Here is a 13385-nt window from a genome sequence, read left to right on the forward strand (position 1 = left end):
CGCAGCTCCGAGAGGTGAGCCTGCCATGACGACCCGACGCGAAATTTCTCAGCTTACACTGCCTGGCCATCACAACCTCATCAATGTGGACGTGGACGGTATACCTGTAACAGCACTGATTGACACAGGAGCACACATATCGGCTATGTACTCGAACCTCCGTACGTGTCTAAAGATTTTAAAGTCCTAACTCCTACCCTGCTCGCCGTCGTCCGCGTAGCTGACGGTGGTACTAAAGCTGTCACTGGGATGTGTGCCACCCGTGTCACTGTAGCCGGACACCATACTTCTGTTTTGTTTTACGTCTTAGAGCAGTGCCCACACGAAATCATCTTAGGCCTTGATTTTTTGTTGGGCACACTTGGTCGTTATTGACTGCTCTGCGGGTGTTGTCCAACTCGCCCTACTGTACACCATTGATCCTCCTGATCTTGCGCTGAATCGACTATGTTCCACCAATTACATTCGCCTACGTTGCCGAACCGTGACCTATATTGCCGTTTCACCCAATCCACCTGTCACCGACGGCGATTACGGCGCGTTGCCCAAAGCCACCGTCCTTCTGTGGCAGAACGTCGCATTCCCCCACGCGGTCGTCCGCATAAAAGACAACGCCACCTGTCTTCCTGTGATGAATTTCGGCGTACGTCCTCAAGTGCTACCTCAGGGCAACCTCTTACAACCTTGGCCCCGGCTTCCGACTACCATATTTCTGCCTTCACTGGTGATACTGCGTCGTCTACTTCTGCTTGTTTGGGCCCTACAACTCGAGTATAAGAACCTTTCAAGACATATATAAGAACCAACCCTTCACGACCCACCATGCGGACGCACTTAAATGTCTTTTCGCCTTGTACCGGGACATTTTCGATCTTGATGACTGGCCACTGGGTCAAACTTCTATTGTGAAACATCGGTTACACACCGGGAACGTTCCACCAGCCGGATTCACCGACGACCCTACTGCGTCTCCCCTATTGAGCTCCAAGTCATACAGAAGGGAGTCGACAACATGCTTGCCCAAGATATCATTGAGCCTTCTTGTAGCCCTTGGGCTTCTCTGGTCGTGCTCTTGAGAAAGAAGGATGAGAGCTGGCGCTTCTGTGTCGACTATCGCGATCTCAACAAAGTAAAAAAAAAAAAAAAGATGCGCAGCCCCTGCCGCGATAGATGACTGCTTCGATTGTTTACATGGTGCGAAATTTTTTTTCTTCGATAGACCTTCGCTCCGGGTACTGGCCAATTGCATTTGACGACATGGACCATGAAAAGGCCGCTTTTATTACACCTGATGGCCTCTATCAGTTTAAAGTGATGCCATTCAGGGTTATGTAATGCCCCCAGCAACAGGAAGTGGACCTGGAAAAGCCCTAATGGAGAAACAAGGAATGAAATAGATTTCATACTCTCTGCCGATCCAAGCATAGTGCAGGATGTAGAAGTGTTAGGTAAGGTTAAGTGCAGTGACCATAGGTTAGTGAGGTCTCGGATTTCTCTCAATTTGAAGAGAGAGAGAGTGAAATTAGTCAAGAGGAAACAGGCCAACCTAGAGGCAATAAGGGTAAAAGCAGATCAATTTAGGCTGGTGCTTGCAAACAAATATGCAGCTTTAGAAAAGGAAGATAAAGACAACATAGAAGTAATGAATGAAACCGTAACTAGGTTGATCTCAGAAGCAGCAATTGAAGTGGGAGGTAGGGCACCAAGGCAACCAGTAGGTAAGCTCTCCCAAGAAACAAAGGACCTAATAAAGAAACGACAGAAGATGAAAATGTCCAACTCAAGAGATCAGATAGAATTCGCTGAACTGTCAAAACTAATCAACAAGAAAAAAAAAAAAGTAAGGGATATTCGAAATTATAACGTGGGAAAGATTGAGGAAGCCGTAAAATATGGACTCAGCATTAAATCAGTAAGAAGAAAGCTTGGCATAGGACAAGGCAAGATTTATGCACTGAAAGATAAGCATGGTAATATCATCAGCAATTTCGATGACATAGTAAAAGCAGTGGAAGAATTGTATACTGACCTGTACAGTGCCCATAACAGCCAAGCTACTTTCATTCAAAATAGTGATGAACTGGATACAGAGGCTCCTTCTATAACGAGCGCTGAAGTTAGAAGGGCCTTGAAAGACATGACCAGGGGAAAAGCTGCCGGAGAAGATGGAATAACAGTAGATTTAATCAAAGATGGAGGAGATATCATGCTTGAAAAGCTTGCGGCCCTTTATACGCAATGCCTCACAACTTCATGTGTACCAGAGAGCTGGAAGAACGCCAACATTATACTAATCCATAAGAAGGGAGACGTTAAAGAACTGAAGAATTATAGACCCATTAGCTTGCTTTCAGTATTGTATAAAATATTCACCAAGATAATTTCCAATAGAATCAGGGCAACACTTGACTTCAGCCAACCAAGAGAACAGGCTGGCTTCAGGAAGGGATATTCTACGATGGATCATATCCATGTCATAAATCAGGTAATCGAGAAATCTGTGGAGTACAATCAACCTCTCTACATGGCTTTCATAGATTATGAAAAGGCATTTGATTCAGTAGAGATACCAGCAGTCATTGAGGCATTGCGTAATCAAGGAGTACAGGAGGCATACGTGAATATCTTAGCAAACATCTACAAGGATTCCACAGCTACCTTGGTTCTCCACAAGAAAAGTAGAAAGATGCCTATCAAGAAAGGGGTCAGGCAACGAGACACAATCTCTCCAATGCTATTCACTGCATGCTTAGAAGAAAAATTCAAGCTGTTAGACTGGGAAGGCTTAGGAGTGAGGATCAACGGCGAATATCTCAGCAACCTTCGGTTTGCAGATGACATTGTCCTATTCAGCAAGAATGGAGACGAATTACAACAAATGATTGAGGACCTTAATCGAGAAAGTGTAAGAATTGGGTTGAAGATGAATATGCAGAAGACAAAGATAATGTTCAATAGCCTGGCAAGGGAACAAGAATTCAGGATCGCCAGTCAGCCTCTAGAGTCTGTAAAGGAGTACGTTTATCTAGGTCAATTACTCACAGGGGACCCTGATCACGAGAAAGAAATTTACAGAAGAATAAAATTGGGTTGGAATGCATACGGCAGACATTACCAAATCCTGACTGGGAGCTTACCACTGTCGTTGAAAAGAAAAGTGTACAATCATTGCATTCTACCGGTGCTAACATATGGGGCAGAAACTTGGAGGTTAACAAAGAAGCTCGAGATCAAGTTAAGGACCGCACAAAGAGCGATGGAACGAAAAATCTTAGGACTAACGTTAAGAGACAGGAAGAGAGCGGTGTGGATCAGAGAACAAACGGGGGTAGACGATATTCTAGTTGACATTAAGCGGAAGAAATGGAGCTGGGCAGGCCACGTAATGCGTAGGATGGATAACCGGTGGACCATTAGGGTTACAGAATGGATACCAAGAGAAGGGAAGCGCAGTCGAGGTCGGCAGAAAACCAGATGGGATGATGAAGTTACGAAATTTGCAGGCGCAAGTTGGAATACGCTAGCGCAAGACAGGGGTAATTGGAGATCGCAGGGAGAGGCCTTCGTCCTGCAGTGGACATAAAAAAATATAGGCTGATGGTGATGAATGCCCCGGCTACATTTGAACATACGATGGACGCTCTCCTTCACGGTTTTAAGTGGTCAATCTGCCTTTGCTACCTCGATGACGTTACTGTCTTTTCACCAACGTTTGCTGCGTACCTCGAGCTTCTTTCGACAATTCTTTCTGTTTTCCGCAAGGCTGGGCTTCAGCTTAATTCATCAAAATGCCACTTCGGCCGCCAGCAACTTACTGTGCTCGGACACCTCGTCGATTCTTCCTGCGTCTGCCCCGATCCAGAGAAAGCTTGTGCTGTCAAGAATTTCCCTGTGTCGACCTGTGCCAATGACATTCGAAGCCTTGTGGGCCTCTGCTCATACTTCCGCCGGTTCGTATGCAATTTCGCTAACTGTTGCACGTCCTCTCACAGAACTTCTGAAGAAAAACGCGGTTTTTGTCTGGGGCCCGAAACAAGCTACTGCGTTTGCTGAGCTTATCGTGCGGCTCACTTCACCGCCAGTTCTAGCCCATTTTGACGTGACCGCTCCAACGGTAGTTAGAACCGATGCCAGCGGTCATGGAATTGGCGCTGTTTTGGCTCAGCGCCAGCAAGGTTGCGACCGTGTTATTGCGTACTCCAGCCGTCTTCTGTCCCAAGCGGAGCATGTTTATTCCATTACTGAACGCGAGTGCCTTGCCCTTGTTTGGGCAGTGGGTAAATTTCGCCCCTACTTGTACGGCCAGCTGTTCAGTTATTACAGACCATCATACCATATGCTGGCTTTCATCCCTAAAGGATCCTACTTGCCTTCTTGGTCGGTGGGCTCTACGACTCCAAGAGTACTCATACACAGTTGTGCATAAGAGCGGGCGATTGCATGAAGATGCTGATTGCTTGCCGCGCCATCCTGTAACTCACCCGACATTTGCGAGTATACCTGCGTGCTGTCGCTTACTGCATTTCAGAACATCAGGATGAGCAGTGCCGTTACCGCTCCCTACTTGCGAGGCGTCATTCTTCGGCTGACTTCTGAGACACCTTCCTCTTCTCTGCGTATGTTTGTGCTGAAGGATGATGTCTTGTGCTGTTACAACATGCACCTCGACGGTCCTGAACTGTTCTTGGTTATTCCTACCACATGCCTCAAACTGTCCTCACACAGCTACATGACATTCCTACTGCAGGTCAGCTCGGAGTCTCTAGGACGTATGAGCTTGTCCGACATCGCTTCCTTTGACCCGGTATTTACTGTTCCGTCTGCCGTTACATCGTTTCCACCTTCAAGCCCTTGACGTACCATTGGAGCTATTCTTTATGGTTGGTCTTCACCTTTTGGCCCTTTCCGGCTATCTGTCTGCAGAAATAAATGGATAGCCGTCGCTGCCGACTACACAACCCGTTACACGATCACTCGGGTGCTTCCAATCAGCTGTGCAACCGTTTCCGCCGACCATCATGACTGGGACGCCGCTCTGCCCATCGTAAAATTTGTCTATAATTCCTCCTGACATGACTCTGCGGGTTTTTCTCCGTTTTATCTCGTAGCGCCCACCGATGCTTCTAAGCGGGGACGCTTAGGTCGGTGCTCTTGGTCGGCGCTTTGGGGCCGGCTGCGAATGACGACGACAATAAAGTTGGGCGGCGCGTGCTAACGGCGCAAGCACGGCACGCGCCAGTCCATTCTAAAAGCCTGCAGAGCTGGTCTCCTTGTTCTGGCGCTCCGCTGCGACCCCTCAGTTCCCAACAGTGGTGACTCCGGCCTAAGAGATGACCGACTCCAGCAACCTCCCGCCCTCGGGTAACCTTCCGCCTGATGCTACCTCGCGCCCACGGGACGTCGCAGCTCTACAGCTCCACCTGCCCACGTTCTGCCGCAAGAACCCACAGGTTTGGTTCGCCCAGGTCGAAGCCATCTTCGATCTGCAACACATCGCCTTGGAGATTTCGCGGTTTCGCCACTTACTTTGCAACCTGTCTTCTGAGGTGGCTCAAGAAGTGGCAGACCTTATCGCTGCACCTTTGAATGATGCCCTGTACCAGCAACTGAAGCAGAGTATTTTAGAACGCACCACGGCGTCCGAGAGCGCGCGCCTCCAGCACCTGCTCACATCCAAGGACCTTGGAGATCGCTGCCCTTCCCAGCTGCTCAACAGCATGCGACAGCTCCTGGGCACAAGCAAGGTCCACCCGAACGGTGCGCTGTTGAGGGAGCTCTTAATGCAGCGCTTACCACAGTCCATTCGCCTTGTCTTGGCTGCTACAGAGGACTTGACCCTCAACCGCCTCGCCCAGCTCGCTGATCGAGTCCACGACGCGACTTCTCCTGTAGTCGCCGCCCTCTCTTCAACACCACAGTCCTCAATCATAGCCCGCTTAGAGTCCCGGATCGACCAGCTCGCCGTTTCCATCGACGCCCTTCGGACGTCCTTTCATGACCAGCGCGGCTCTACCTCATTTCCCAGCCGCCGTCCCTCTTCTCCGACCAGTCACCGCTCGCGCAGTCCTCGTCGCTCGCCTATCTGCTGGTACCATCGCACTTTCCAGCACCGCGCCCGTCGGTGTAAGTCCCTTTGCGAATGTTTGGGAAACGCACCGCGAGATCACTGACGGCGGCATGTGACCTCGCCTTACAACCCGGCTGCCTTTTCATAGTCATGGATCGCATTTCCGGCCTGCGGTTCCTTGTAGACACGGGTGCCGAGGTCAGTGTACTGCCGTCCTCCAAGCGTGACCGCGTTTCTAAGTCACCTGGACCTACGCTCCACGCGGCAAACTCTACCTCCATCGCCACGTATGGTCTGCGGTCCCTCACTCTTCACCTTGGCCTGCGGCGCACGTTCTGGTGGGTCTTCATCGTGGCCGACGTTCATCAGCCTATCTCGGCTCCGACTTCCTGACCCATTTCGACCTCGACGTCAGCATGCACCGCCATCGCCTGATTGACAGCAAGACGCGCCTCTCCATCCTTGGCGTTCTGTCGGCTGTTGCTCCCACTGGCATCCGCACGCTGATCCCTTCATGCCCCTACGCTCGAATCCTCGGAAGATTTCCCTGAAGTGACGAGGCTCTGCAATTTAAATCAGCCACCCAAGCACAGCGTCACCCACCACCCGTCGCAGCTCGTTCACGCCGCCTCTTCGGTGAGCGTCTGGCCATTGCTAAACGGGAATTCGAGCACATGCTCCAGCTAGGTGTTATTCACCCTTCTTCCAGCAGTTGGGCCTCCCCACTCCATCTGGTGCCCAAGAAAGAACCGGGTGACTGCCGGGCGCTCAACGCTCACACGGTCCACGATAGCTATCCCCTTCCACACACATCTAAGATTTCACAGGCCATTTGGAAGGATGCAAAATCTTTAGTAAAGTGGACTTTGTCAAGGCCTATCACCAAATCTCGTTGAGCCTGCCGATATTCCGAAGACAGCCATTACTACACCCTTCGGCCTGTTTGAGTATGTGCGCATGCCCCTTGGGTTACGCAACGCAGCTCAAACGTTCCAGTGATTCATTGCCGAGGTAACACATGGCCTCCCGGCTGTATTTGCCTACATTGATAACATCCTCGTCGCGAGTCCCAATCCACAAGATCATGAGCGTCACCACCGGGAACTCTTTCAACGCCTTAAACAATTTGGCCTAGGTTGTAAACCCCCAGAAATGCGTATTTGGGACTTCCGAGCTCGAGTTCCTGGGACACCACATCTCGGTGCCGGGAATTCGTCCGTTGCCCTCTCACGTCCAGGCCGTGAAAGACTTCCCAGCACCCACTACCCTACGCCAGCTGCATGAGTTCCTCGGCCTATTGAATTTCTCCCGACGTTTTATTCCGCACTGCGCTGAGCTTCTACACCCACTGACTGACCTTCTTCGCACGACCAAGGGCTCCTCATCTGCAATTTCCTGGTCTCCCGAAGCTGAAGCTGCTTTCAGGGCTGCTAAACAAGCCATCACTGATGCAGTACTTCTCATCCACCCGAGGACTAACGTACCAACCCGCATCATGGTGGATGCTTCCAGTGTGGCCATCGGCGCTGTTCTCCAGCAGAACGTAAACTCCGAGTGGCGCCCACTGGGCTTCTTCTCACGGATACTCCAACCTGCCGAGACTCGCTACAGCATTTTTGGCCGCGAGCTGCTCTCCATCTACGCCACCATCCAGCACTTCCGACACTTCTTGGAGGGCCAGCCATTTTATGTTCTCACGGATCATAAGCCTCTCGTGTATGTCTTCCGTACAAACTCTTCCAAGAACGTCGCACGTGAACTTCGTCAACTGGCTTATATATCGGAGTTCACAACGGATATCCGGCACGTCAAAGGTACCGACAACGAGGCAGCTGATGCACTTTCACGCATCACCTCCCTTGGCACTTCTACATCGACTGTGGATTGGGAAGGTCTAGCTTGTGCTGCATCACCATCCCCTTTCCCTCCGTCTACAACTTGTTCCTCACCTGTTTGTGCCTGGCTCCCTCTGGTGCGACATGTCAGCGGCGGCACCTCGACCCTTCATTCCGGCTGCCTTTTGTCGTGCGGTGTTCCAAGCACTTCATGACATCTGCCATCCCAGCATCCAAGCCACGCAGCGCCTCGTTACACAGCGGTATGTCTGGCCAAGCATTAACTCTGATGTTCGCCAGTGGGCGCGCTCGTGCCTCGCATGCCCGACCACCAAAGTGACCCGCCACACGAAGACTCCCACGCAGTCGTTCCTGCCACCTGGCTGCCGCTTTGACCACGTCCATCTTGATTTGGTTGGACCACTTCCTCAGTCTCACGACTGCCGCTACATTCTAACAATGATCGACCGCTTCACCCGTTGGCCCGAAGCCGTGCCCATTCTGTACATCACTGCGGAAACGGTCGCCAAAGCCTTCATTTCAGCATGGGTTTCCCGCTTCGGCTGCCCCAATATTGTGACAACTGATCGCGGCCATCAATTTGACTGCACACTCTTCACTTCGCTCAGCCAGTGGTGCTTTCCAGTGGTGCTTGGCACTAAGCACTGCCGCACCACTGCATACCATCCCTGTGCCAACGGCATGGTTGAGCGGCTCCATCGCAGCTCAAGGCTTCCCTCACTGCATGCCTTGATCGCAACCACTGGGTCGACCACCTTCCCATGGTGCTTCTCGGCCTACGTGCCTACCTTCGTCACCACCTTGGCTGTTCAGCGGCTGTTCAGCGGCAGACAGTATAAAAGTGGATTTGTCTTTTTCAAGCCGACATACTGTGCCGAGGAGAGCATATGTCGGCTTGAAGAAGACAAGTCCACTTGTCGAAACGTTGGCTCCTGCTCTCATCTTGTTCTCGTGTTGCTGAAAGTGGACAGTGTAATTTAGTTGGAACCAATGAAAGACAAGTAAACTGAGTGCTCCAGTGCTGTTCTTTCAAATGCAGTTTATTTGAGGCCACGGCTCATATTCGTGGACAACACATAAAAGGGCAACGAAATCATTTCAAGATAAAAAGATGCGCGTGGAACGATAGTCACAGCGGAATCTGTTGAGGTAATCGCCTGCTTTTCGGGGGCTCAAATACTTAGGTCCCAGTCCTGTTGTGCTCCTCGTTTTGAATGTTGAACCTTATCTGTCGGAGCTCCTATGCAATAATGCATGCTGGTGTTTCGAGCAATGCACGAATACTGGCTGTAGGGAAGTGATGTTTTTCCCTGATGTTTACAGTGGCGAGCAATCGCGGGATACCTCTGACGGTGGACCAATTCACCTTTGTTCGTGTGCCCATCCACGAGCCGCCGCACGAGATTGTGCGGAAGGCAACACCGCGTGGCTCTGCCACTGTGCTGCCTGGACCGGCTGACGCTGCAGTGACACCAACTGAGAGGACCAAGAGGGTAGGGCATTCTGTACCTTTACAGTTTCGCATCGTGTTGGACTTCACGCATTACTGTGCTGGATGACATTAATGCAATCTCCTGTTGCATATACCACAAATGAGCAGGATTACTCCAAGAAGTGGACATACTTATAATGGAAATCAAAATGCATAATTGACCAATGAAAAAATCTAACCTTTATGACTAATTACAGTGGAACCCTGATTATACGATTTTCAGGGGACCATGCAAAATTGTCGTTTAATCTGGGCATCGTTTAATTGAAAAACGAAGAATATAGGCAGTGACGCTCCATCATGCCCAAAATACGGGTACAGACCATCTGAAATAAGCTCGTGGCACAAATCTGCACTGCTCCAAGAAAGGTAGAATAAAATATTAAAAAATTGCTGTATTTATTGATTGTAATGTGCGTATTTTTAATGAATTTCGTTGCTTGAACTCGACCCTCGCGTTACATTTGAAGAACGGCAAAATTGTTCTTTTTAAAACATATGCTCTAAATCCTGCAATTTTTAGCACTACTTTGGCAACTGTCCCGATCCAATCCATAGACAAGCTGACCGAAGTCGGAGCTTGTTTCTGATTGGAATCGACACTGTTTTCGCTGTGCTTGTGTCTGGTTATGATACAGTGCCCTAGAATGGGGCAGTGGGCTTACTCGCTGGCGGAGGCTATGGGGTACGGCGACTCCACGAATGTCGACAATACGTGCTTCTCCGACAGCCCGGGCGGCGGCGCTGGCGGCGGCTTCCATGGAATGTAAGAGCGGTGGCGCCGCGGCCCAAGTTTCTGAGCTGCATTGGTTTGCTGTGGACGTCGTCGCGTGGGTTTTTTTCCTGCAGTGCTTTTGTCTCACACAGCATGCAAGAGATGAGTATGTCTTAATAAAACTTGTTGTTGGGCTAGTTGGTACATTCTTCATACAACGATAGGACGCAACACATCAAGGAAAAATTACAGGTGAAAGGAAAGAGCGTCACTCGCAACTAACTTTATTTCGAGAAAGCATCGCAATATATAGCTGAGCTAACACATGCGCGGCAAGGTTCCACGTATCACCCCACCCAGATGAATCAATAAGAATCATGTGCTAGTTTAAAAAGCATCTAAAAAATTCAAACTCGGCGCCGCGCAAGACCACTGACGTATCGCTAATGCAGATATCTTTTTTTCTTTTTATGTAATATGCCTCGAGCATTTCTCGTGCCAGCACCTCGTTGCTTCTACCCAGAATGCTGATCTCCTTAAATCTTGCGTTACATTTACATGCTTTACATGTGTTACGTGTTAATGACAGAGCGAGGGAGCACGCACTTTCCATTAAGAATAACCTTTCGACACATTTACCTGCGCACTGTAAAGCATGTAAATGTAACGCAAGATTTAAGGAGATCAGCATTCTGGGTAGAAGCAACGAGGTGCTGGCACGAGAAATGCTCGAGGCATATTACATAAAAAGAAAAAAAGATATCTGCATTAGCGATACGTCAGTGGTCTTGCGCGGCGCCGAGTTTGAATTTTTTAGATGCTTTTTAAACTAGCACATGATTCTTATTGATTCATCTGGGTGGGGTGATACGTGGAACCTTGCCGCGCATGTGTTAGCTCAGCTATATATTGCGATGCTTTCTCGAAATAAAGTTAGTTGCGAGTGACGCTCTTTCCTTTCACCTGTAATTTTTCCTTGATGTGTTGCGTCCTATCGTTGTATGAAGAGATGAGTATGCTTTGCAGTGACTGAGGCGTGCCGTGACATCGACAAAACCACTGTTACGCACCTGGGTGCCAAACAGGCTACGTTTACCTGAAGGATGTGCCGAAGTAGTCTGCTTGGCGTCCCGAAGGATGAAAATAGGCGGGAAGAGGGGAAGAAGAGCACAACCAGCTTCTGGCCAGAAGTGACTCAAGGCTTACGTGCGGGCTATGTTGCACGGAAGTGTGTTGTCAATGCCAGTACAAAATGCCAACTGCTCATCAAGCTGCTTACTGTGACTCCACTAAGTTTTCGGCTTGCCTGGAACTACTGTAACCGAGAAGGCCTCCTTTATCCCTCCAGTCGGTTGCACGGCTTCGTGAAAAAGCTCCAGGATCTCTTTACGGAATGCTTCTGTCAGAGTGAGCTACACTTGACAGCATTATGGCAGTTGTTCAGAACAGACTTTCCCTCCAAATTAGTTGCAATGCAGACGCTCCTACCCTCACAGCTAAAATAAGAAGTTTTTACGTTGTCACACATAGTCATTTTTATGTGAAAAGACTTAACAGTGACAAGGCAGGAAAGCGGCAGATGGCCAAGCAGCTCATGTTGACCCGTTACACATAAGGTGAAGCGCATGAATTAATGGCTGGATGTTGTATTTCAGTTCTTGGAAATAAAAGCTTTGTGTCAGCAGTAGCCCTGTTATCGTCATTTTGTTTACGCTTATATTGCTGTACATAAACCTAACAAAAGTGTTACTGCATAATGATGGTTAACTCTTTGAGGTTTGATTTTTTTTGCCAAATGCGGGACCCCCCAGGGTAGATTTTTTTCATTGCCGATTTAAATTCTTCGAAAGAACCATGGTCGTAATTTTTTTAGAGTGACAGTAAAGTGAGGAAAAAATCGTTTGTGTTGTAGAATACACAATTTTTATTCCTGAATAAGAAGATAAGCGCACTGAAAAATGGTTGTGTGCACGTCTGGAAACCAAAACAAGTGAGTGCGCGCTAAATATTTCACTATAAGAAGCTTTCGTCTTATCGCCAACAAGATGCGATAGAGCTTTTGTGGTCTCTAAAAAAGGAAATGCAAGAACGGCAGCATCGTTTTTGTATATACGCGCCTGTCTGGGAACAGGTGTAATCGCGCCGCGGTGGGCGATAAACGATCGAGTAACAAGCGGTCACCCTTTGAGAGATATGAAACCAGATAGCCATCAGTTTAGCGCGTGCAACAAGCGGGATCTGCCGCAGGTGAAAACCGCAACTTGCCGCCGGTGCCGCGCGTGCCCGGATGCGCAAGCGATAGCTGACGCGCCGTTGCCATAAAGAGGAAGAACGATAACTTTATTGATGGTCTGGCGAGTTATTCGGGGATTTTGGCGAATACCCCTGCCTCGGTGTTGGCCACGAGCCCTTGAGCTTTGGCGCCGTTGCTATAAAAAAAAAAAAAAATGGGAGAGACATTGGCGCAAGTAGAAAATTCCACGTCTACCTGTCGAGTGGCAGCACATGTCAAGCGAAAGAAATGATCGAAAGAAGCGCGCACTTGCCGCCGCGTGCGCGCCTGGTTGCGCAGGCGATAGCCAACTTGCCATAAAAAAGAAAAAGGGTCATTGGCGTGAGTAAAAAATTCCACGTGTTTCGGTCGAGTGGCAGCACACGCCAAGCGAAAGAAATGATCGAAAGAGGCACTCTTTTTAAATGTACAAGCGATACCATAAATGTACGTCATTGATCATTTTGAAGGTGTTCGCGGAGGACGTACATGTACAATATTGACCCTGAAAGGGTTAATGATAAATGCAGAAGGCTGCTGCCACGCGGGAAACAACTAAAGTGGAACAAGGAAATATTTATCCAGTTTTATTTTAGCTAAGAAAAGGCACAAACGTGGCTAGCATACCTTAATTTTTTTAGCTCGGCTAGGAAGTATGCGTGCACTATTTTTCGGCTAATTCACTGGTGGGCTACCGGACATAATCTTGATACAAAATCATTTTACATTAGGTCGACACAGCATGAAACCATATATTTGGTCACTGACCCTCTAATTCAGCAAGATTTTTTTCCAAATAATTTTTTACGTTTGCCCGATAATTTTGAAAATTTTGAGGCCCCTTCTGGCTTAAGCAAAATCATCGGCGCTGACTTATTTGCATAAAAAATCTAGCAGGTAGGATAAGCAGCAGATCGCCCAAGAGTTGCCGTTTCCGCTAAGTACTATTGTGGCAAATATCATGTGGCCTCAACAAATATAGT

The 13385-nt window shown here is 48.9% G+C and overlaps 1 protein-coding gene across 3 annotated transcripts in view; it reads left to right on the forward strand.

The window, feature by feature from the left end:
• The window catches only part of LOC119459390 (serine-rich adhesin for platelets-like), a 299849-nt gene that overhangs the window by 62555 nt on the left and 223909 nt on the right, over positions 1-13385 (forward strand). For all 3 annotated transcript variants that reach the window (XM_049671415.1, XM_037721183.2, XM_049671416.1), the window contains exon 6: positions 9247-9416. In XM_049671415.1, coding sequence (XP_049527372.1) covers positions 9247-9416 — 170 coding nt within the window. The remainder of the gene's footprint in view (positions 1-9246; positions 9417-13385) is intronic.

This window comes from Dermacentor silvarum, chromosome 7 (assembly GCF_013339745.2).
Source record: "Dermacentor silvarum isolate Dsil-2018 chromosome 7, BIME_Dsil_1.4, whole genome shotgun sequence".
Lineage (NCBI taxonomy): Eukaryota > Metazoa > Arthropoda > Arachnida > Ixodida > Ixodidae > Dermacentor > Dermacentor silvarum.